This window comes from Sorex fumeus, unplaced genomic scaffold (genome assembly GCF_029834395.1).
Source record: "Sorex fumeus unplaced genomic scaffold, SorFum_2.1 ptg000053l, whole genome shotgun sequence".
NCBI lineage: Eukaryota > Metazoa > Chordata > Mammalia > Eulipotyphla > Soricidae > Sorex > Sorex fumeus.
In genome coordinates this window covers 2,094,583-2,120,945 of record NW_026606110.1, presented here as the reverse complement: position 1 = coordinate 2,120,945, position 26,363 = coordinate 2,094,583, and the positions used below count along the sequence as shown (strand labels likewise).

At 41.0% G+C, this 26,363-nt stretch overlaps 1 protein-coding gene across 5 annotated transcripts in view; it reads right to left on the bottom strand.

The window, feature by feature from the left end:
* VPS13B (vacuolar protein sorting 13 homolog B) overlaps window positions 1-26,363 on the bottom strand; it is a 667,453-nt gene that overhangs the window by 321,729 nt on the left and 319,361 nt on the right. For all 5 annotated transcript variants that reach the window (XR_008793959.1, XM_056124953.1, XM_056124949.1 and 2 more), the window contains exons 23-24: window positions 15,118-15,338; window positions 3,820-4,023 (exon numbers count right to left, since the gene is read on the bottom strand). Coding sequence is in view for 4 of the 5 variants with exons in the window: in XM_056124953.1 (XP_055980928.1) it covers window positions 3,820-4,023; window positions 15,118-15,338 (425 nt within the window). In the remaining variant the exon portion in view is untranslated. The remainder of the gene's footprint in view (window positions 1-3,819; window positions 4,024-15,117; window positions 15,339-26,363) is intronic.

The window sequence follows — 26,363 nt, the reverse complement described above, 5'->3', positions numbered from 1 at the left end:
AGTAATTAAAGTTATGGCAATATTTTTAATTGGAATCAAAAGCTCGTAGTAACATACCCACCATGTTAGAGCTCGAAATAAGAGAAATGAACAGTACAAAGGCCACTGCACATTGTCTATCGAGCGGGCCCAGTAACGTCTCCATTGGAGACTTTGTTGTTCCTGTGTCTGGCATATCAAATGCAGCACCATAAACCAGGGAAATGGGAAATGAAAGCTTGAGCACAAATCGTCATTCTGGATAAATTAAACTGCACAGACTGAGTCATCAGGGAAGTATTCGTACACACAGGAGGAAACAGTGACTATATTCTTTGATGTCATCACTTAGCTGTTAATTTTCAAAGAGGGAAATTTAAACTCAGATACACATCTTCATATGGATATTTTCTTGAAAGCAAGAAGATAAATTAAATATTAATTCAAGGATCCTTCTAAGTTGAAGGCAGTATTTTTAGATCAGTGTTGCAATACTAATCACCATATAATAATATTCTTCACAAAAATCTCCTACCCTTTTTGGAAAACAAACCAGCTGAACTATTTTCAGCTATTTCTCAGGGTCAAGCTTCCCAGGCGACTATCGATCTCAGATCCATAAACCTGCCAAAGATCACCCACCTCTTTCCTCACCCACCTACATAAACAAGAGACAAGGGTGTATGTTGACACTATTTGCCACTTTCTCCCACCAACTACATGTTACCCTTCCTAGGCTGCCTTAGAGGGTCTTTCCTGGATATTAAAAAGACTTTATATTAAGATTCCTTCACTTTCACATCTTTTTCCAAGCAGATCAAAGCCACAGATAGCCACAAAACAAATTCACTAAAAGAATGTCCATTATTAATCTTATGAAGCCAATTAAGGGGAAAAGAATTCTCGGTTAAAATTAAGCGTAGTCATGAAAAGAACGCAAACTTAAATCAAAATTAATTTCTTTTTGAGAGACTGAGAAAACTTCTACCTTTGGTATTTTTCTCTCTTCCTCACCCGTCTCATCAATTATAGCCAGCATATACCTACTGAAACAAAACTGTTAACAAAACTGTACTTCTGTATTAAAATCCACGTCCAGTGTTACTTCCTCTGTAAAATGCGGAGAGATCTCAGAAAACAAACTTGTCACTCATGCTTCTATAACTGCAGGACCTGCTCGTCTCCATTCCTTCCAGCAGGCCTCTCTCCTTCTCTGTAGCTGTCCTGCGCAAGTCGAGAAAGAGCTCTTTGTGCTGTTCTGTGCCAGTGACAGTCCCTAGATAGATGACCAATAGGCATCATGACCATGCCCTGAAGCCTTGTTTTTTCTGGATGCACGATGTCTTATGAAATGTCTCTAAAAGAACTTTCTAAAAATCGCTAGCTGTGTTCACCGTGTCATTCCACTGTTTAACAGAACACTCTCCACTTGGCTACTGAAACGTCTCAAAGATTTCACTCCAAATTTCAATCTCACTTATATTATCTCTCTCACAATTTCCTACCTCAAGCTTTGATAAGACTATCATAAAGTATTTTACAAGGCTACCCTGTCCAATCTTAACACACAAGGTATGAAAAAGGGTCTTTGGGGAAAAAGAATTTAAAAACTACTACATCCTACGAAGTTCACTTTCTTTATCACAGAAGCTCTTACATTTTAGCATTAGGAATCATGAAGGAAGAAATCACTGTTTCATTGTAGAAGGAAATTCTCCCATTGATTTCACTATGGTACATTTACAATAGTTCTAGATTCCTCATTTGGGATGGGGGAATGGAACATTCCTCATTTGGGATGGGGGAATGGAAAATCACTGTGACAAGCAGGGATAGGGAAGCTGCATACACAGGGTCAAACAGTTACTTGACATGTCTTAAGACACCACACACGCTGGGGGAAAAGGCAGCTCAGATAGAGAAGGGAGCACCAAACAAAGGGTGTTGGGAGGATCCTCCCAGGATGGGAGATCCGTGCTGAGAGTGGACTGTGGACCGAACATGATTGCCACTCAATGCCTCTCTTGCAAACCACAACACCCAAAAGGAGAGAGAGAACAAAAGGGAGTGCCCTGCCACAGAGGCAGGGTGGGAGGGGGGGTTGGGGGAGTGGGAGAGATACTGGGATTGGTGGGGGTGGAAAATGGCCACTGGCGGAGGGATGGGTGTTTGATCATTGTATAATTGAAACCCAAGCACAAAATTTGTAAGTCTACAACTGTACCTCATGGTGTCTCACTAATAAAAATTAAAAACAAAAAACCAGTACACAAATAAATATTCCCTTTTATTGAGTTTGTTCTCCTTTATTGAAGAAAGAAAGGGAGGAAATTCACATTTTCATTTGATTATTTTTTTCCACGGGGCTGGAGCGATAGCACAGTGGGTAGGGCGTTTGCCTTGCACGTGGCCCACACAGCTGGCCTGAGTTCAATTCCTCCGCCCCTCTCGGAGAGCCCTGCAAGCTACTGAGAGTATCTTGCCCGCACAGCAAAGCCTGGCAAGCTCCCCGTGACGTATTCGATATGCCAAACACAGTAACAAGTCTCACGATGGAGACATTATTGGGCCTGCTTGAGCAAATCGATAGAACAATGGGAGGACAGTGCTACAGTGCTCTTTTTCCATCCTGTTTTGTCATTTGTTTTGGGTGTGCTCAAGGCCTACTTCTCACTCTGTGCTCAGGTATCTCTTCTGAAGATGCTTGAGGGACCAAATCTGGGTGTGCAGGTACAAGGCAGGCACTTCCCCTGCAGCAGATCTCTTGTACCTGCCCACTGCCCCACCCTACACCATTCTCTATTTGGCCAGTAACTTCCTTTCCAGAAGAGCTGGAGTCTTTATACAAAAACAAAAATGGAAGTTCTATCTTATCACTTGCAGTGGTCGGAGGTAAAAGTTTAGTCACACAGGAGGTATGTTAAAAATGATTAAGGGTGTTTTGGCTGACTCAAGAGTTGGCAAGTAAGGGGTAAGAGGAGGAAGTCTTTGATTAATAGCAGGTTCCTGAAAAGGATAATTATCCCATAAACTTTCATGTAGGTTAAAATCCTGTTCAGAAATATCTGGGCATAAAATTGTTTTAAATTGAAACACTATTCTATTTTTGCATTCCTTCATGATCTTACTGTATACTAAGAAATCCAGAAGTGTAACTAATTTTGTTTTGTCCAAAACTTTACCAAGAGTTGTCAATATTTGAGAAAATCATTTCCCCAGTCATTAAACCCCGTGTGGTATTTAACACAGACTGTACCAGTCTATTCCAATTAGACATATTCACAGGAATTATTGTATCTGGTTACTTCACTGTGTCCTCTAAAGTATTCCTGCCTTTGCACTTATATAAAAATGTACTACTGTGCCTTAAGTCACTTTCTTTCGTCCTTTACATTTTAATTAGAATATGATACAGTTTCAAAAGGACATGTGACTTAAATTTTCATTCCAGAATGGTGAGAGGGCCACTACTTTTTCACTTGTTGTACAAAGTGAAAAGGAGCACCAGCATGCCAAGTCTAAAACGGCAAATGTTAAAAGTGCAAAGAAAGCTCTGCCCTTCTAGGGGAAAAGGTGAGCTGGGCCTAAGGGGGGCTGGCCAAGACCCCAAGAGTGCATACAACAGCACCCCTGTTTCACATGGGGACAGAGACAGCGAGCCCAGGGGCCCCTCCCAAGAAGAACGATCACAACACCCACGAGTGGAAGGGCACACACCGCCAGTCAGCGTGGCCAGGCAACTTGGGGGCCTTCGGACCCTGCCCGGCATCCAGGGCCAGGTCACCTCTGGTGGAGGCGGACCCCTGGTCTAGTGGCGGGCTGCCAGGCACACTCACGAACCTCAGTGGTGGTTCCCACGTCGGCAGACGGGCTGCACGTGCTGGTGTCCGGGGGAGCTGTGCCCACGCTGCTGCGCACCGGGGAGCCAGGGCCCGGCCCGGACACTGCCTCCGGGAAGGCGGCCGGAGCACTGGCGCTGCCTCGCTTCTGGATGTCGCGCCACACCCTGTGCATGGCATCCGTGAGCTCGTACAGAAGCTGAACCTGCGCACAAGTGGGGGAAGAAGAGGGAGAACGGTCTGTCACTGCTAACTGCAATGGACTAGGGCATCGACAACGAAAACTGAGGCACGTCCAGAGAAATAAGAATACATGAAATTCAGATTCTTACATAAATCATTAAAATGTATGATCACACAGTTTATCACTATACCATCTAATGATATAAAGACAAAAGCATTCCTATAAGAAACCTAACAGGGGCCGGAGCGATAGTACAGTGGGTAGGGTGTTTGCCTTGCCCGTGGCCAACCTGGGTTCGATTCCCAGCATCCCATATGGTCCCCAGGGCACCACCAGGAGTGATTCCTGAGTGCAGGTGCCAGGAGTAACCCCCGTGTGCCACTGAGTGTGACCCAAGAAGCAGAAAGAAAGAAAGAAAGAAAGAAAGAAAGAAGGAAGGAAGGAAGGAAGGAAAGAAAGAAAGAAAGAAAGAAAGAAAGAAAGGAAGAAAGGAAAGAAACCAAACATAGTATGTGTTTTGTCTCTTCTGGGGACACATCTGGCAGTGCTCAGCCTTATTCCTGGCTCTACACTCTACACTCAGGGATCACTAAGTGACTTAAATTAAATTAAATTAAATTAAAGGCCCTCCCGTTGATCATCGATTTGCTCGAGCGGGCCCAGTAACGTCTCCATTGGAGACTTTGTTGTTACTGTGTCTGGCATATCGAATACTCTCGGTAGCTTGCCGGGCTCTCCGAGAGGGGCGGAGGAATCGAACTCGGGTCGGCCATGTTGGCTGCGTGCAAGGCAGACGCCCTACCCGCTGTGCTATCGCTCCAGCCCAGACTTCAATTAGAGAAAATGAATTTATTTGCAGTTGAGATTTGCTACATACAACGACTGCATTTTTAAGTGTTTTGATATTTTGTGGAAAAATAATTTTTATGAAAATGATTCTAACAATGGCTTCTTGTGAGGACAGATTTCACCTAATGTATGAATAATATCACAATAGAAATATTTCTGAAATGGACACCTGGATCGAATTAGAAATCAAATATATCCTAGTGTATGTGATCGATTTATACATAATAAAATTAGCATTCTAAATAATGAATTATTTCCACACGTAAATTCTCTTTTTTTGAGAAACCGAACTGCAACTAATTTTTTATCTAGCAAAATACTGTGAAAAAGGATAAAATAGTAAAAGAAAAATGTTACATATGAGAATTTTCTCTAGATAAAGAACATAAACTATCCAACTTACAATTCCCCTTGGATTTGTCATTCCAATATTCAGAGAAAAAATTGTTTAACTTATACATTGTTTGACTAAGTTCTGAGATATTTACACAAGATTTCATAAATAAGCATTAATCATGGAATTTGTATGACAACATGTTGCCATACACTGTATCAAACAAGCCCAGGGAAAAAATGCTAACACAATATATATAAGCAAATCCACAGCTGGATGCCATATTCTGCTTGAAATTAAAAAAAATAAAAGAGCAAAATTCTCATATTTATAAGAAGTTTCAGCCCCAGGACCCATTCAGATGATAAAGCTAGCTTCTTATGTGGGCAGAACAGATGCGTAAGAATAATGTTGTCAATCCTTATTTGATATAAAACAGTACTTGGGTTACATTTTTCTTCTCCTTTTTGTGTGCGTGTGTGTGTGTGCGCGTGTGCGTGTGTGCGTGTGTGTGTGTGATAGTCCAACTCTTAGGCTATAGCTATTTTTATTTTTAAAATTCAAATAGAAATTTTAGAAGCACCTCTTAGAAAAAAAATTAGTTTCAAATATTTTTTTCTTTCACCATAAGTTCTGCTCTCGAAATACTTCTGCTGAAATCCCAAATTTAAAGCCATTATTTCACGCTTCCTTAAATAATTAGAATTAACAAATAAGGAAATCATAAACGAAGAAAACAGATATTAAATCTTTGAAGAACACCCAATTTATTTACTTTAAAAAACTGATGTGGCATTTATGATTAGTACTTCTGATTTCTTTAACCTATACTGTTAAATAATCCAGCATCAATGTCACTAGGTGTGTTTTGTACTTAACATGCTAAGTAAATACCTCAATAAACTTAAAACTTTCGTTTTGCTTCCTTTTGTTTTGGGGTCACAACCAGCAGTGCCAGGGTTCTTCCCTCCTGGCTCTGTGTCCAAGGATCACTCCTAAAGGTGCTCAGGGGACCAAAACCACGGTGGTTGAGCGGAAAGCAAGCACCCTACACACTACACTGTCTCTCTGGCCCTGACATATTTTAATTTTCAAAGAAGAAAGTTGCTGTCACAGAATTTAAACCTCCCAAATGCAGACTATTTTTAAAAGAGGAAAAATCTAGGGAGCTGGACACAGCACAGTGGTCAGGTGTCTACTTGGCATGCAGCCCACCAGGTTAGACCCCTTGCACTGCCACGTGAGCCCTGAGCGGAGAGCAAAAGTAAGCGCTGTGCCCCTAAACAAAGCAAAACAAAACAAAAGGAGGATGAAGAAAAACGTATGGGCTGTATTGAAATTCTTTCCGTGCAAGCAGGTGACCCCACTGGATCCCAGGCTCCTGAATAGTGCCAGGGGTCACTCATGAGCACAGAGCTCAAACTTAGTACTACAAGTTTGGCTCAAACTCCTACTCCCACCCCACCCCCCAAAAATACTAAGATAAATATTCATTTGTTCTGGAAACTACTAATAAAGGTACTCTGAGGGGCTGGAGCGATACCACAGTGGGTAGGGCGTTTGCCTTGCACGCGGCCGACCCGGGTTCAATTCCTAGCATCCCATATGGTCCCCTGAGCACCAACAGGAGTAATTCTTGAGTGCAAAGTCAGGAGTAACCCTGTGCATTGCCAGGTGTGACCCAAAAAGCAGGGGAAAAAAAAGGTATTCTGAGCTACCATAACCTACTACTCAAATGCCTACAGTCAAACAGCAAAACTGCATCAAGTATAGGCAAGGACACAAAATTGAAATATACTGATTTATGATGGGAACACAAAATTGAGAACACAGGTGGAGCAGTTTCTGGAAAAGACACATCCAGCTGTTTCACTCTACAGTGTTTCCTAAAAGGAAGGGTTGTGAAGGGGAGAGGAGAGAAGAAAGGATAGGGGAAAGGAGGTGAAATGAAGGGAGGGCAGAGCAGGAGAGGGTTTGGGAAGGGAGAGAAGAAAAGGATGGTTCTACAAGTTCTGTGACTTTTCAAATAAACACAATGATTATTAGAAGTCAGAGACTAGTGTCTGAGGACGTTAAGTGGAAATGCTGGTAAACCATTTATGGTGAAGGAAAGAAAATGGAAGCCACTCCTAGGAATAAAGTTCTCAATATTTAGCTTGGCTAAATACTTTTTAGTGTTTAACGGTTTTGAAAAGCAAAAAAGTTAAGGAATTAACATGATAATTTAGCTCTTGCACACTGATACAGAGTCTGACCTAACACTGACTATGCACCTTGAGGGAGGTGAGAAATTTCATTTCATTTTCTAATCCTAGAGGGGCTCTGCAGATCATATGGTGCTGGGGACTGAACCATGGGCCCCAAACACAAATCACAAACTCCAACCCTCCGCACCATCTCCCCAGTCCTATTGTAAAAGTACTACTTGAGGACTTTGCTTTAAGCAATGATTAAACAAGTTTATTAATGCACAGAGTGGGCACTTGTGATGTCACTCTTATGGAGAAACAGAACAAAGGTATGTGATTATAAGTTCTTTCCCTGGAATTAATTTTAAAAGTTCATCCACTGCATACAACCAAAAGTACACAAAGCTTCTGAGAGTACATGTGAAGTTTTGAGTATACACATGGTTCTGGGGAAAATTACTCAGAGTTTTTAATCATTCGCAAGGAAGCCATGTCACAAAAGAACACAACACGAATCTAAATCCCTTCCTCGCAAAACATACACACAACCAAACCACAATACAGATGCATTAGTGAGCGTCTATTCATGAGTCAGTCATCACAAAGGGAAAATAAAACAGTAGAAGAAATGCTATGATCCTGTAAGGAAGGATATCATTGCCCCTGGGCAGGAACCCGAGTGTGGGACAGTGCCCTGGGCAAAACAGTTTAGGACTTTGGAAAGGTGATGGACGAGTGCCCAAGGGAGCAAACATACACCAGGAAAGGATGAAATAAAACAGTGTAGGGTCTTTTCGGTGTAGAGGGCCACATCCCAAAGGCAGAACAGAAAAAAGCAGACGCTATACTTTAAGAGGTGCTATGGGTTGGCCACGTGCTAGATCCCAGCCCGTGCTCTTCCTGTTCCTTCTGAACGCCGACTTGCGGACTAACTGCCCTTAAAGTGCCTGTCAACCTAAGAATACCTCACGTGCTGGGAGCCAGGGTGCAGGAGCAGCACTGCACTCAATAAAAGGCTGAGGGGGAGCTCACTCGGGGCTGCCTGGGCTACTCTAAAGCTTTATGTTTGTCTTCTTGTGAGTCTGTCTCATTCTCTGCGCTGTTGTGGAGAGAGGTCGAAAGTGCCAATCTGGCTGGCTTCTATTATGGTAAACTGCCACATGATCCCAAATGCACACAGATATTTTATTTTAGAAAGCCCTGAAACTCTTTACATAAGATAGAAATCCCATGAACATTTTGATGTAATTTACTAAAGATATAGGTGTATTTCACTATGTTAAAGCATTTTTTGGTAACAGATGTCATAAAGACCCAGAGACTACAAAACCCAGCTCCGGAAGAGAACAGCGCAGAGTCTCCTGCCCCCGTGCCTGAACAGAGCCCCGGCAGGCGAAGACCTCCAGGACCAGCCACAACCATGCTGAGACCACTCTCCACACACATGAAGGTACGGGCAGAGGAACACAGGCATGTGGGTCCCAGGGCTGAGATCTCCAAGCCTGCTCGGATTGGGGCTGAGCATCCTCCACCCAGATCCTCCATCTTCCAGTAGGTAGAGCTCACACCCACCAACTGCTCCCGGCGCCAGGTAATCCCATCAACGGCCAAGACCCAGAGACTAGAAAACCCAGCTCGCGTGACATCTTATTATCTTGTTCTTACTTTGGACAACCTGACAGGCTACCGAACGTAACCTGCCCACACGGCAGAGTCTGGCAAACTCCCCGTGGCGTACCCAATATGCCAAATACCAGTAACAATGATAGATCTCATTCTCCTAACCCTAAAAGGGTCTTGAATATGGCACTTTTTAAAATCTCAGGGCTAGGACGAAGGAGACGTTACTGGGTGCCTGCTCGAGGCAATCGATGAACAACAGAATGATCGTGATCATGATGTCATAAAATTTGGGCTTATATTCACAAAATAAAACAAAAGCTCTCCAAAGGAATTTAATAAAAATCTAGATAAATTATATTTTCACAAAAGCAAATTCACTGGCCAAAAACAATTCAAACATTCGACTTTATCAGTAAGGAAAAAAGCACAACTCAATGTAACCAGTATGAATTGTGACTTTACAAAAGAGCAAATCCAATGATCAATAAACATTCAAAAGATGTGCAAATATATGGTTTTATTTACTTCAGAATGAAAGGAATTCTTGGAAGTGCAGTTCTACTGCTGATAGATTATTTAAAGTAAAAATGTCTTTATTTAGTCTTCGTTCATAAGAGGTATTTTTAAATTTAGAATTCTGGGTTGACACTTTCAAAATTGAAGGATGCTGATTTTCTTCTATTATTCTTGTGAGATGCTGAAACTCAAATTTTGGCTCTCTTGTGTATTTTGTCATGATACGTGCAAGATTTTGATGCATGCAGGCATAACATTCTTCGTGTGGTAATCTTATCATCATTGTTTCCCTCACTTCTGGTTTTATGTAGTATTCAGTAAATATTCACTGAATTGACTAAAGGGAAAACTGGCATCCTTTGTAATTCTGACACAGCCCAGAGGGAATCTGGAAGAACAAACACTTCACATGAAAGAGGTTTGTTTGGAGCTCCAAAATTTAGGTTAATCTGGTACCCAAGGATATGAGAATATTAATTAATCAGCAAGTCTTTGAGCATATTTTAACTCATCAAAATGCTTTAATATTTTGTGAATTTATATCCCTGCAGGGTTTCTCCAACATTCCCTAAGCATATTCAGCACAATCTGCAAAAAAATGTTCAAATGTTTCAGAGCAGGTAAAAGGTAAAGGTAAAGGCCCTCCCGTTGTTCATCGATTTGCTTGAGCGGGCCCAGTAACATCTCCATTGGAGAATTTGTTGTTACTGTGTCTGGCATACCGAATACATCACGGGGAGCTTGCCGAGCTCTGCCGTGCGGGCGAGATCCTCTCGGTAGCTTGCCGGGCTCTCCGAGAGGGGCGGAGGAATCGAACTCGGGTCGGCCATGTTGGCTGCGTGCAAGGCAAACGCCCTACTGCTGTGCTATCGCTCCAGCCAGAGGTCTATGAAAATCAGAGATTCTCAAACTTATTTGGCATATAGGTCCCTATCCAGAGAAGAATCACTCAGCACCCCTCTGGAAATTTTACCTTCATGAAGTAAATGAACCTCTGATGAAAGTTCAGCTGAGTGATACCCAACTGTACTGCAGGCGACACTGGATAGTTCCCGTGTGCCCAACCAGGGGGTGGGATTCACTTAAAGGAAACTATGATCTGAATTGACAAGAAGGCATTCCATTACAAAGCTGCTTTGGTTGTTGTTGCTTTGCTTTTCTACTTTTCTTCGGCCGTATCTGCTTGTGCCCAGGGATCACCCCTAGCCATGATCAGGGGAACAGATGTGGTGCCAGAGGTGAACCAGGGCTGGCCATGTACGTGACGAATGCCTTAACCTCTCAACTAGCTCTCTGGACCTTTAAAAAGTTTTCTCATAAATACTATACTTAAACTTCCCAAGCAAGTTACAATCAATTTTGGGTGTTAGTAGCTGAAAACAATGAGAAGAGGGTGGCTAATGGAGATTAATCAAGAAGAAAAAAAATAAGAGTATTTTTTTCCTTTTTGCTTGAAACAAATTCTCAAACATTTAATCCATTCAGTTTTGGATTGATTCTCAAAACAAAACCAAACCAAAACCACCGCTACCACCATTATCAGCATCCTCAGTTCCTGGAAGCAGAAGCCAGGATGCGCTGGTAGCTGGGAAGAGGCAGGACAGGAGGGACCCAGATGGTCGCATGCTGGGAGCTCTAGACTCCAGGGCGCAGTGCCACAGAAACTCTCCATGATTTCATCACTGTCCTCTGGCCCGACTCCAAAAACTCAGGAACAAATTTCCTAAAAAATTAAACCGCCCAATGTTACAAATGTGGGCGCCACCCGCAACCAAGCAATACAAGCTCACTTATGGGTCTTGCTTCAGAGACCCATAAATAAATCTCAAAAGAGATCAAAAGTCGCAGTCAATCTCGGAGCTGTGCAATGCTAAGCAGAGCAGGGGGAGAGACAGGAGAGGGGAGTGGCTCACCCCGGTGCCTGCCCCAGCAGCTGCTGGCTCCCACAATCTAAAGTTGCCACCATCCCCCAGCTGGACTCCACCAACTCAGGACTGGCCTCACTGGGATCAACTAACATGCTGAAAATTTGGGTAGTTAGGTTTTGTGACTGAAATCTCCAGACTTTCTTGGAGTCGGGATGGACTATCTCCCCATACTTTCCTGTACTCTTGGAATCACCAGCAGTCACCCCCACGAACTAACTCCATAGTCACCATGCAAGTTCTTCTACCAGCCTCTTTTCAGAGAACCATAAAATTCGGGATGAGGGTTTGACTGAAATCTCCAGGCTTTCTTGAGATTGAGATGAGCTACCTCCCCCCCATTCCCCATATACCTCTGAAAGCCTGGGCAATTGTGTTCACACCCCAAAGCCACCACCCAGTTAAAAAATAACAATAAAAAAAAAAGCTACTCCATCTGCATCTTCTCAATAATAATGCTGAATACCCCAAACAAACATGATGACCTTAGTACCTGTATTGCAAACCATAATGTACAAAGGGAAGAGAGACAAAGAAGAAAGCTGGGGTGGCACCCACATTCGTAATTTTGGGCAGTTTATTTTATCTGGTGGTCCTAGGGGACTGGTGGAAAGAAAAGTGGGAACATTGGTGGTGGGACACGTACACTGGTAGAGGGACGGATGTTGGAATATTGTATGACTGAAATTAAATCATGAATAGCTTTGTAATGGTCTATCTCATGGTGATTCAATTTTTTTAAAAAAAAAGAGAAAAGGACAGGAAAAAAGGAGAGGAACGATACTAGGAAGGAAACAAACATAAGCTTCTGACTCTATTTAGAACTGGCCAGTATTTAAACAGTAACAGAACCTGAATTTCGTTTCAAGTAAGATGGAGCTAAAGATTCCCCAGAGCTCTAGTTGTAAGTCAGAGCATTACATCTAATAAGATCCAGTAGCCATCGCCGTACCATAGAGTCTCCCAAGACAAAGAAATTTTATTTTAAATAAAAATACAAACTGTTTTATCCAAGATAAAAAAAATTCATGGTAATGAGGATATTTTAGTCAGAAGGGCTAGAACATTCTATGTAGAAGAGGCCACCCTACTCTTCCCAAAGTCCCAAGTGTGAAAAGATTGCGGTGGATAAATCCCAGGAGCATGCAGTCTTTCACATACTGCTTTAAGGGGCCTTCAATAACACACAGACACACACACACACACACACACACACACACACACACTTTCATTCTATCCAAAAGTTTCTCTGTAGCCTTTGTAATCCATCCCTTTTATTATACTCTCCTTCCCTCTGCCTCTAAAGCAACAATGGACATGTTCTCTCACTACAATGCAGTTTACATATACTAACATTTCTATGTGAATCTAGTCATATAGTAGTGTTCTTTTGTATCTCGTTTCCTTCACAAAACCTAATGATTTTGGTATTCATCCAGAATGCTGCATTTTATTAATTATTCACTGGACCAAGGGTACTATGTTGGGCCAATAGGCCATAATTTAATTATTCACTTAATAGGTTGTATCCACGTTTTGGCCATACAAATAGAACTGCTATATATATTCTTAGATAAGTCTATGTGAACATGTATTTTTGTTTTTCTAAAGCAATACTCAGGAGGAAATAGGTAAACCATACGATAATGGCACTGTCCTCTGGCCACACCCAGTGGAGTTGGGATATGAGGGAAAGGGGATCGCTCCTGGCAATGCTATCCTGGTGGTGGGGTCCTGACCAATTAGTATTCAGGTCAGAGTAGTCAAGTTTGAGGACCAGGCGTCTCCAGAGCCGTAGCCAGTGGTGCCAGGATGGGCATTACTTGTGGATGTGATCCCCAGGGTCAAACTTGGCTCTCATATATGCCAGACATGTGTTCCATCCCTTTGACTTATACAAGCCCTAAGGAAACTTCTCTCCAAGAACTTTTTTCTGAAATTTCCAAGTTCTTTCCAAAGCTTTTATATATATTTTGCATACCTACTAGCTGTGTGTGAAAATTGCTAATTGGTTCAGTTTTTTATTTTATACTATCAGATACTAAGGTATATATCTCAGTTCTATTTTGATTTTCTCTGAGAACAGTTTCAAGCCTCTTTTCATATATTTATTAACCAATCATATATTTTGTGTGGTGAAAGACTTATTTAAATATTTTTATTGTTTTAATGTTATTGTTCTTTAGCCTCTAATTATCGAGTGGAAAGCACTCTTTAATATTCTGAATACCAGCTGAATGAAACAAGTGTACATCTGTGCTAGCTCAGGACCTCCTCCTGATCTATGATCAAAATCATTTAGGGTTTTTTTTCCCCCCAGTCATAGTCAGGCTGCCTCTAGATAAGTTTTCTTTTTTACCTGTTTCTGTTTCTTTTAGGCATGCATTTTTACTCCTGAAATTTCATCCAATACTTTGGACTTTGCATTTATCTGCAGAGAATTCTTACCTTTTTCATTCATGAAAAAATGTAACAGCCACTTTGAAGTGGATTTTTTTTTCACAGTTCAAGTATCTTAAACCAAATTTAAAGAACATACCTTTACGTAGTAAATAACTGCTTTTGCTTTTTCATAGAGTAAATAGAAATAATAACTAGTGGGATATTATTTAGAGCGTAATCAGATTATTCAGAGCATAATCTATGAGAAGATAAGCTATTTTATAATTATTCTCTTCTACATCATTATAAACCATAAAGAATACGAAACGGTCATAAAACTGTAATACTTAATACTGCTCAGAACTATTTACTACTGACTATAAAATTACTCATGTAACAGGGAATATATCCTTAATTTTTAGTTACAGTGTTCACTTACTATAAGTGCCTTATATTTCATTTAAATACATTTTTATAGTAAGGCTATGACCAATTTGTTAGCATGGCTAATCTTTTCAAAATGCACAAATACAAGTGAAAATCAAATTTTATAGTATGTGGTAGGATAAGAAATGGGGAAAAACGAAGAGAAAAAATAACAATAAAGAGGCACTTAAAATATAAAATTCTATTTAAAACCACTTTACTAAAATTGACTACTAATCACTACTGTGCAATAAATATCAATATTTATCTGTTAGATTCAGTAATATCTGAAAATATGGGTTCAAATAATATTCATCATTGACATTCATGTGAAAATATCATATATCTACTTATTTATAAAGAAATAAGCAACATGATTTTGTGTCAAATAATTTGCATTTGCAAATAATTGCAAAACTGCAGAATACAACATGCTTGGTCCACTGTAATGTTATGAGATTACTAAAATGCCTTCTAAAAAATAATAGACTTTTAAAATATTATATACTGAGCAAGCTGCATTCTGAATAAAAATCTAATTGAAAACTACACTTGATCACTTCAACAAACTCCTCCTGTCTGATACAGCAAAGTACTACTCTAGCTTTTTTAAAAGTTTACATCTGCAACTGATTTCATTCCATCAGCCAAAAGATGCATTTATGCTGCCACCATTACATTTTCAGAAGAGTTTAAATTACAAAACTTGAGAGAACTTCAAAGCAATTCTTAATCTAACCACTCTGATCTTGATAGCCCAATTAAAAATAATTTAAGACACTAAATCGAAGAGAAACCCTTCAACAAAATGAATAACAATTGTTCTTAAATCGTTATTTTTAATTTCCTTTCATAAATCAAGTGCACCAACCTGGGGGTCTGAGCATTTCATCTCCACTGACTCCAGGTCAACATGCAGACAGACGACAAATGAGTGTCTGGTATCGGGTCCTGTAGCGTGCAGTTTCTGAGATGTAACAGCAAGCGTAGAGGTACAACCCATGGGTTCCACTAGGCAAAATGTCACTTGTTTTCCAAAAAGCGTATATATGCTGAAATGATGCAAGTTGATGGTCCAAGGAAAAGCATCACCTGATAACAAGAACAAACAAGGGAAGAGAAACATGCACATGCAGTCATAGTCAGTTGGCACTTGGTAGGGAACTGTTTATTGCCTTATTTTAAATGGCACAAATAACTGGACATCATAAAACATGAACAGAGCACAGCATCCCAGAGATCAAACTTCGAAACTTAAATCTACTATTTAAAATGTGTTATTTCAAATGCTTATCTTTGCACTTATTTGAACACAGCACTGTATTGATAGTCATGCGCACTATGAAACACAAAAATTAATATTAGAGAAACGAGATAAAAAAATAATGCAAAGTTCTTTATCCGGCCTTAAACTAGTGGGTTACACTGTGCAACTTCTGAGAATGTACACACCTTGGAGTCCGTAGAAAACTATTAAATAAAGAAAATGCAATTACCTCTGTATGAGCTAAAAATGACCACAGACCTAGAACAATTTAGAATACTCAGGTGAACTACCTGCATCAGAATTATGTGGATTACTTAAAATGAAAATTTCTGGTTTGTACTCAGATCTACTCAATCAGAATCTCTGGTGGTAAGACCCAGCATTCATTTTGTTATGCTCCCTTGGTATTACATATACCTATGCTACTTTTAAATATATATGCTTAATTAAAATTAAGCAATCATTTCAAGGATTAAGATAAATTACCAAGATAAACTACCGAGAGTATCTCGCCCGCACAGCAAAGCCTGCCAAGCTACCCATGATGTATTCGATATGCCAAACACAGTAACAAGTTTCACAATGGAGATGTTACTGGGCCCACTCAAGCAAATAAATCAATGAACAACGGGAGGACAGTGACAATGATACTTTTTACTAGCTTATTTATTAATTTATTAATAAAAATTAATGATGAAGTATCATACTTTAGTCTATTTCATTATTTAATTTTACCAGTTAAAAATATGAACATTTGAGGGGGAACGGTGCCGCCAGCAGGTCAATCTGTACCTGTGAGGCAAGTGCATTAGAAGTCTGATGGCGCCCTTCAGACTTCCAGATACCCCTCAAATTGCTGCTGTGCCTTTGGTCAGACCCCAAAAACTTGGGGCAAAGTTTACCAAGAAAGTAAACGGCCAAAAGTTAGGTATGTGGGAGACACACCAACAAACCACCTCCAGCTCAGCGATATAACTGAAGGCAGGCCTCTCTGGTTCCTGATTGAACTGCTTAACGGGCATATTCCCAGAGACTCAGAAATAAATCTCAAAACCCAACAGCTTTTGGCAGAAATGTGTCCGGTCCCTGCAGTAGGTTACTGCGCCGGGCGACCCCAGGTGGGAATAGGTTTCGTGCCTTGGTCTGTACCTCCTGGCGGCCTGGTGGCCAGCATCCTCCAGAGGCAGAAATCCCTCCAGATTTAAGTGTCAAAATTTCGGAATTTCAAAATTGAGTAGCCACTACTGCAGCCATGCGACATCACATGTTATTCATAACCAGCACTAGAAAACAAGTTGTCTACTGTTGCCTTTCCAGCAGATCTGAGTGTTGGGGTAAAATCCCAAATAAAAATGGTGGGTCTGGTGTCGAAATATTGAATGTGATCAAAGTAGAGAGAGAGTAATGTGGAAATCATCTGCTCCACAGGTACGGGGAGGGTGTGGAATGGGGGTATACTGGGGTTTTTGGTGGTGGAAAATGGGCACTGGTGAAAGTACGAGTGTTTCATTGTATGATTGAGACTTAAACCCAAAAGCTTTGTAACTGCTTTCATGGTGATTCAATAAATAAAATTATAAAAAATGAACAAAAAAAAAGTAAGGTGGAGTTCATGTCCAATTCAATCCGCTAATCAGTGGCTGAATAAATAGCAGTACTTCTACATAAAAAAATGAACTGTCACTGTCACTGTCCTCCCGTTGTTCATCGATTTGCTCAAGCGGGCCCAGTAACGTCTCCATCATGAGACTTGTTGTTACTGTGTTTGGCATATTGAATACGTCACAGGGAGCTTGCCAGGCTCTGCCGTGCGGGCGAGATACTCTCGGGAGCTTGCCGGGCTCTCCGAGAGGGGCGGAGGAATCGAACTCGGGTCGGCCATGTTGGCTGCATACAAGGCAAATGCCCTACCACTGTGCTATCGCTCCAGCCCCAAACTAGACGCCCCTGCCGTGCCATTGCTTCGCAATGCCGTGACTTGGATGAACATTTGATATATAATGAACATTTGATATATATGATAAAAATGAACATTTGATATATAAAATACTTGATACTGTTATAAAGTAGACATTCCATGTGACAAAATTCAAAATTAAAGTATATAATTTTTTGTTGGTCACAAGCTTAACATTTTTTGGTTTGGTCTTTGCTTTTGGGGCTGTGCTCAGTGCTTACTCCTGGCTCTGTGCTCAGGAATCACTCCTGGTGGAACATCGGGATGCAATGAGTATCAGGAGTCGAATCCAAGTTGACCACATGCAAGACAAACACTACCCACTGTACTATCTCTTCAGCCCACCAGTTTAACTTTTAAAAAGAATAACTTGATGGGAATAATGTCTGATTCAACCCTTATGTAAAACAGCACAGACTATTTCTCAGTAAACTTAACTAAGAATAGAGCTGCCACACGACCCAGAAATTTCATTTCCAGATATAGGAATGCCATGTACCTGTAAGGAATGAAGAAATCATGCAATTTGCTGCGACATGGATAGAACTGGAAGATCACGTGATAAATGATAGTACAGTGGCTAAGATGCTTGTCTTGCATGCAGTCAACCTGGCATCCCATATGGTCCTCCCAAGCCCTGCTAGGAGTGATCCCTGTGCACAGAGCCAGGAGTCAGCCCTGAGCACAGTTGTGTGGAAGGGAGAAAAGAAAAATAGAAAGAAAGGGGGTATGGAGGGAGGGAAAGAGGGAAGAAAACACAGAATGATCTCACTTATACGTGGTACATAGAATAACTGGACGAGGAAATGCAATGTTTTAAGTGGGAGATGCCTAGATCAGCCTTGGATCCACAGTAGAGGGAGAATAACAGAGAAGAAAACATACTGATGGGGAAAGAGACAGACAGGAAGCAACGTGGGCAGGACTTAAGCATCTATCAGAGCTGTAAAGAAATGGAATAGCTAAATAGCAGAGTCAGAGAGTGGACAGCACTTAAAGCATGAGATTAAAACTTCAAAACCAAGTTTTAAAATGTATCCTTCAAGGTGGCAGACTAGGGATGAGGGAAGTGACGTGGGAACACCAGCAAGGGAAGCAGACACTGGCAGTGGGATTGGTGTTGGACACTGTATGTCTAAAGCTCAACGATGGCTCACTTTGCAAAACATGGTCCTTCAATGAAACAAGAATATTAAAAATGAATAAATAACCTGATTTTTAAGTAAAATTTATATACGGTATATAAATGACCTATGTGTAATTAAGACCAAAAATATCAGAGGTGCTAACGATACTTTCCATAAAAATACTGTCTCTATGCCTAATAAAGATTGAGGCTAACAGCACAGAAAAAATACACAAATGAGGGCTAGAAACACAGTATTGCAGGTAGGAATCTAAGAACCATCTTAATTAAATAATTAATTTAATTAGCTTAATTTAAATAGCTTAATTAAATTAAAAATAAACTACAAAACACTACATCAAGAGGGGCTGGAGTGATAGTACAGCGGGTAGTGCACTTGCCGTGCATGCGACCTACCCGGGTTCAATTCCCAGCATCCCATATGGTCCCCTGAGCACTGACAGGAGTAATTCCTGAGTGCATGAGCCAGGAGTAACCCCTGTGCATCACTGAGTGTGACCCAAAAGGCAAAAAAAAAAAAAAAACCCCACACCAAACAAAAAACAACAACAAAAAACCCACTACATCTAGAAATAAAAGAATATGCAAGAAAATGGAAACACACCACCTGCTCATGGATTGGAAAAACTAACGACATCAAAATGGCAATACTTCCCAAAGCATAATACAGACCCAATACAGTCCCAATAAGGATATCCAGTGATACTTTTCAAAGAAATACATCAAACACTCCTGGAATTTATGGGGAACATTGGATATCCCTGAATAGCTAAAGCAATACACAGGAAAAAAGATAGGAGACATCATTTTCCCCAACTTCAAACTGTGCTATGAAGTGATGGTAATAAAAATAACATGGCAGTGAAATAAGGACAGAATGTCAGATCAGTGGGACAGAATAGAAAACCCAGAGATAGGCTCTCAGTATAAGGACAGCAAATCTTCAATCAAGGAGCAAAAAATATGAAGTGGAGCAAGGTAAATTGGTCGGACACATGCAAAAAAAGGAACTCAGACTTCTTTCTAATGTCATGCACAAGTCAAATCAAAATGGATTACAGACCTAGATAGCAGACCTGAATTCATAAGTTACACAGAGGAAAATATAGGGAGAATTCTACATGCAAGAGGCATCTTGAAGGATGATTAAGGATAACATCCCACAGACCCAACAAGTAAAAATAAACAAATGGGACTACATTTAACTAAGAAGCTTCTGCACCTCAAAGCAAAGGAAATAATGACCAGAATAAAAAGATAGCCTACGTACTGGGAGAAATTATTTGCCCATCTGACAAAGGGTTAATATCCAAGCTTATATAAAGAACTTGTAGAAGTCTATAAAAAAAAAATCCAATCCTATCAATCCTATCAAAAACTGGGGAGAAGAGAGGAACAGAATTTCTTCAAAGCATAAATACAAATGGCCAAAAAGTATATGGAAAAAAATGCTCTGTCACTAATCATCAGGGAAATGCAACTCAAAACACGAAGGTAACTCACATCACACCACAGAAAAAGTGGCACTCATTAAAAAGAACAACAACCAGTGCTTGTGAGCACGTGACAAAAAAGGGACCCTCATTCACTGCTGGTGAGAATGGCAACTGGCTCAGCTTTTTTGGAAGACAATATGAACAGGAATTCAAAAACCTAGGAATTGAGCTTCCATATGAACCAGCAATTTCCCCCGAGACTACACCCCCAAGGTCCCCAAAGCACAATCAGAAAAGATATCTGCACTCCTATGTTCATTAAAGCACTATAACCAAAATATGGGGGCTGGAGCGATAGCACAGTGGGCAGGGCATTTGCCTTGCACACGGTCGACCCAGGTTCGATTCCTCTGTCCCTCTCGGAGAGCCTAGCAAACTACCAAGTATCTCGCCCGCATGGCAGAGCCTGGCGAGCTCCCCATGGCGTGTTCAATATGCCAAAAACAGTAACAAGTCTCACAATGGAGATGTTACTGGTGCCCACTCGAGCTAATAGATGAACGAGAGGACATTGCTCTAGTGCTACCAAAATATAGAAATAACCCAAAAGCTCTTCAACAGATGACTAGATAAAGAAACGATGGTACGTAATTGGAATATTATCCAGCCAGGAGAAAAGATAAAGTCACACAATTTACTGCATATGGATGGATCTGGAGGGTATCATGTTGAGTGGAATCAGTCAGAGGGAGAGGAACAGACAAGGATTGATCTCTCATATGTGGGATGTAAAGAAACTTCATAGGGGAATATCAAATGCTCCAACAACAATAAAAATGATGAACAGGAAAGCTGGTCTTCAGTGAGAAGCTTGCCACTGGGGTATGAGTGAGGGTGGTAAGTTAGGGAAGAGAACAAAAGGAGAATGGGGGAGGGAAAGGTGTCTGTCACCGAGGAAGCATGAGGGGGGTGAAGGCTGGAGGGAAACTGGGGCACTGGTGGAGGGTAGTGGGCACTGGTGAAGGGATTGGTGTTGGAACAATATATGCCTGAAACTCAATCATAAATATCTTGTAAATTCAGTGATTCAATAAAAAAATTTAATGATAATTTAAATTTTTGGTCTCTAGAACTATAAATTAAAATGAAAAACAAAACTCAACAGAAAAAATGGGCAATACATATTAATAAGGAATTCAGAAAAATGCAAAGGGTCAATATGTAATCTCAACAGTAATCACAGAATGCATATTAAAGCTAAGAGGAAATACTATTTCATATCATTAACACTGTCAAAAATTAAACCTCAAAACACATATCCTAGAAAATGTTTACTACTGTAATTTATGTAACTGCAAAACTTAGCAATTACCTTAATGTTTATCAAGTGGAAAGCTGACAAATTTGGTTAAATTTATACAGTATAATGTATGTGTTTGGAGGTTCTAGCAGGGGAGCGCAGCTACTCGTATACCCTCGACCGAAGACCGGTCCGTCTCTATCGGGGAAGGCCGTCCTCTTCGACCGAGCGCGCAGCTTCGGGAGGGACGCACATGGAGCGGTGAGGGAGGAAGGGGACACCCGCCTAGCCAGCCAGATCAGCCGAATCAACCCTGGCGATCAATGGGGTGACAGATGTCGCAGCCAGATCGCCCTCACATCCAGTCTCTGCCCCCGCGCCTGGGTGTTCCTTCCCGGAGTCCCTTGGAGGGGAGCGGGTTGAGCTTTCCTCCCCGCCCCGACCAGGGCTACGGCAGCCGAAGACCTCCAGGACCAGCCACCACCATGCTGAGACCACTCTCCGCACCCATGAAGGTACTGGCAGAGGGACAAAGCCACGCGGGTTCCGGGGCCGAGACCTCCACGCCTACTCAGATTGGAGTCGAGCATCTTCCACCCAGATCCTCCAAATTCCAGTAGGCGGGGGTCACATCCACCACCTGGCCCCCTGGCGCCGTGTAATCCCATCAGCGGCCAAGACTCAGAGACTATAAAATCCAGATCCCGGAACCGCGCGGCCGCATTCGCGGCCGCGTGACATCTTATTATCTCATTCCTACTTTGGACAAACTTGCAGGCTATCGAACGTAGCCTGCCCACAGGGCAGAGTCTGGCAAACTCCCCGTGGCGTACCCAATATGCCAAATACCAGTAACAATGATGGGTCTCATTCTCCTAAAGAGCCTTGAATATAATCTCAGGGCTAGGATGAAAGAGACGTTACTGGGGCCTGCTCGAGGCAATCGACGATTAACAGGATGATGAAATGAAAAATGAAATGAAATGTATGTGTAATTTGATTGACCTATAAATACCAACTGTGGAGCATGGCGATGGCTATTAGAACAGATAAGAACTGACCTTGCAAAGCGACCCAGAAGCGAAGTCTTGCGAAAGGGAATATTTGGGAAAAGCTGGCAAGAACGAGGTTTTAGCCAGCACCAGGTGTTTGGCCTTGAGTCCCATTTGACCTCCTGGTCACATGAGCCCTAGACACAGAAATTGTCACTGTATGCCTAGCAAGTCATCCCAGCTGCAGCATCTAGGCTTGGTTGGGATTGGACCGGGGCAAAGCAGAGTTGGAGAGGTGATAGGCCAATAATGCTGAACTTTATGTGATTGGATTTTCTTGTAAGCCGAGACCCTCTATAAAATATGTGTGTATTTGGCAATAAAGTGGACAGCCAGCAGCTGCTCCTGGGGGGTGTTTCTCTGCATGCCCATCATCCTTCACCCCACGTCTGCACGGACCCGGTGCACAAGGTATCCAGGCACAATGAGGGAAAACTGTTCCCCAACAACCTGCACAATAACTTAAAGGGGAAAAGAAAAATGTTCTGGCCGATAAATATAAACATATCACTTTCAAGTTAGAAAAAAAAAGGAAACAAGAAAATTGATAATGGTAAAATAAAGAAGGCACCTCACTTTTTACTGTGTTTATAAAGAACATGAAATAACTATCAATGTACAAGGAACAATTATAAGCATGTCTTATTGGAATACATATCTTATGGAAAATGTTTCTTTATATATAGCTTTGGGGAAGATATACCAGGTGATGCTCAGGACTTACTCTTAGCAGAGCCTGGGGGCCATATACATAGCTAGGGGTTGGAAAAAGGGTTGACTACACATAAAGCCTTAGATGTGTGCTATTTCTCTGGCTCTTAAATATTTTTTTCATTTTGCCATTTTACTCATTGAGGTTTCTCGGGAGTTCAAGATGCCGCTCTGTTTAACGTTCATTGATTTAAAGAAGGCCTTTGATTCTGTTGAGACGGAAACAGTCATTGAAGCCCTAGCCAATCAGGGCATTCAAGCCCAATACATCAGGATCCTCCATGAGCTGTATTGCGGATTCACTACCAGGATCTCACCATTCTACAAAGAAGTGATCGTTGATGTCAAGAGAGGGGTGCGGCAGGGTGATACCATTTCACCGAAACTCTTCAGTGCCACCCTCGAGAACATCATGCGACGACTGGAATGGGAAGGAATGGGAGTGAAGATAGATGGTCGGCAACTACACCACCTCCGCTTTGCTGATGACATTGTTTTAATAACACCAAACATCAGCCAAGCGGCACAAATGCTGGCCGACTTTGACCGTGAGTGTGGAAAGGTAGGACTACAGCTGAATCTTACGAAGACAATGTTTATGAGAAACAGCCTTGTTCCTGACGCCCCATTCGCTCTCAATGGAACGACCATCTCCGAATGCAACAGCTATGTGTACCTAGGTCGAGAGGTCAACATGAGAAATGACCTGGCACCCGAGCTGTGCAGGAGGAAGAGAGCGGCTTGGAACGCCTTCAAGAACGTTGAAGAAATAGCTAAGAGGACGAAGAACCTCCGGCTCCAGGCACATCTCTTTGATTCCACTGTTCTTCCTGCATTAACATATGCCTCAGAGACCTGGGCCCTACGCAAACAAGATGAGAACGCCATTCAGGTCTCCCAAAGAAGAATAGAAAGAGCTATGCTTGGAATTTCACGTTTCACTCAAATGAGAGAACGAATCCGGAGTTCTGACATCCGTCGACGATCAAGGATCAGGGACGCTGTCTCATTTGCCAAGGTGTCGAAAATCAGATGGGCTGGTCAGGTAATGAGATTTAAAGACGACCACTGGACTAGAGCTGTTACTGACTGGATTCCACGGGATGTCAAAAGACCGCGTGGCCGCCCACCTACCAGATGGTCAGACTTCTTCGTCAAGATCATGAACGATCGGTTTGAGGCCCTTCATGTTCCCGGAGCAAACAGATGCCATTGGGCTACGCGACAGGGACAAATGGAGACGTTACTGGCGCCCGCTCGAGCAAATCGACGACTAACGGGAAGTTAAGTGATTAAGTGATAAGTGCCATTTTACTAGCACTTGTCCTACATACAGAGAGAATAGTATAAAGTTAGTAAGTAGCCTTAGAGAAAACTAAAAGGATGTTTGAAGGTCCTATTATTTCTATAAACATAATTTATAAAATGTATGAACAAGAAAAATTGGGGCTGGAGAGAAAGTTTTGATCTTTACATTCTGAAGGCCCATGGTCATTCTCCCGAACCACATGACCTCTTCCACCACCACAAGGCCCTCTGGGAGTGAACAAAAAGCCAGGAAATAGCATGTGAGCACTGCTCTGAGTAGCACCAGCCCTCCCAAAATGAGAAGGGAAAATTTAAACCTACTCATAATATACTTTTCTCCTCACTATTCCTAATAGTAAAATAAATAATATTATTAAATTTCTCCTAAGTTTCCCCCTACAATATTGGTGGGTCATACTTATACAGAGTTAGAAGCAGGAACACACTGGAGTTTCATGTTACTTTACAGTGATGAAAAAAATACCAAGTGAATTACTAGGTGATCTACACCACAAATAAAAACCTAAATATACGTGTGCATATAAATACATATGAATTATAAATGGTTACATTCCATGGATGCTGAGAGCAGATACTCATAAGTTTGAACATTCAAATGTCCTTACTAAATATAGTAAATAAAATTGAAATTAGAAACTTTAAAGCTGAGGCCAGGATAATAGAATAAATCAAGCTACAGAGTGCTTCAAGATCACTTAACTGGAAACAATGAAAACTGCATAATAATGTGTGGTCAGTACTGTACTACTCTGTCTTAAGACTTAAAATATTTCACTCCCAAGAAAGAATGACAAATTTAAAACCATCTGTAACTAATTTTGAAATTATTTTAAAACCTACATAAAGTTCCATGCTATTTACAAAATAAAGGCTTTGCCAAATTTGTCTTAAAGTATTTGGAATGATTTCAGATTCCATATTTTAAAACTGGTAGTGAGCTATATATAGTTCTTTAAAGTTTGGGATCCAAGAAATGCAAAGTGGTGGTTATAGTGGATGGATGAAGAACACCACATTTAAATTTGTTAATTTTCTTAAAATCCCAAATTACTTTGGTACTATCTCAAATAAATGTTTCTGCTTCTTCTTTAGAATCTGACCAGGAGACTGAAATTAAATATACCATACCCCGTCTTAAAACAAACCTTTTAAAGAAATACTTTCTGTATACCTACTTTGCATGCAAATTGTCTGAAAAAGTACATTATTCCTATATGATGAGAGTTTAACAGGTAATGAGAAAAATCTTACAATTTATCACTATAAAAATATAAAAAATATAAAACTATAACAATCTCTTATTTGTGATCATTAATGAAAGAACTCCCTTTATATAGACATGTACATATTCAGGCAAGCCTGCACATACACCAAAAATTGAAATGACTTATGTATTTCTAACAGTGGCAAACCATGTTCTGGGGCCTCCCGAAAATACGCTCAGACACCCATGACAAGCCCAAACCAGGCCCTATTCTAAGGCCTGAAGATTAGTACTTTAGTTTATAAAGCTCTAATGCTAGAATACTGCTCTTCTACTTTACAGCAATTATTGCTGACAGAATTTAGAAATGTTCTAACAAACCGCATAAAGAGAAAAATAAAAACAATCCAAGGAAACTGTGCATTGTCTCTTGTCTGTGAATTTGTGAATCTTCTGTTACTGACAGAGAAAATAAAAAGAATAATTTCCAAAAAATATAAACTAGTGATATAATACTTTAGATGAAAAGACGTGAATGTTTTTATAAAGAGTTCAACTAAGGACAACATTCATTTTGTCCTTAAAGACAGTCCGTGAGCCTGTGCTACATATATCAGCAACAGAGGAAGGACCTTACTGGACAAATTTACAACAGAGAGAAATTAAAGAAAAAAAACAATAAAATAGATTTCTTTACACTCTACTTCATGTTGC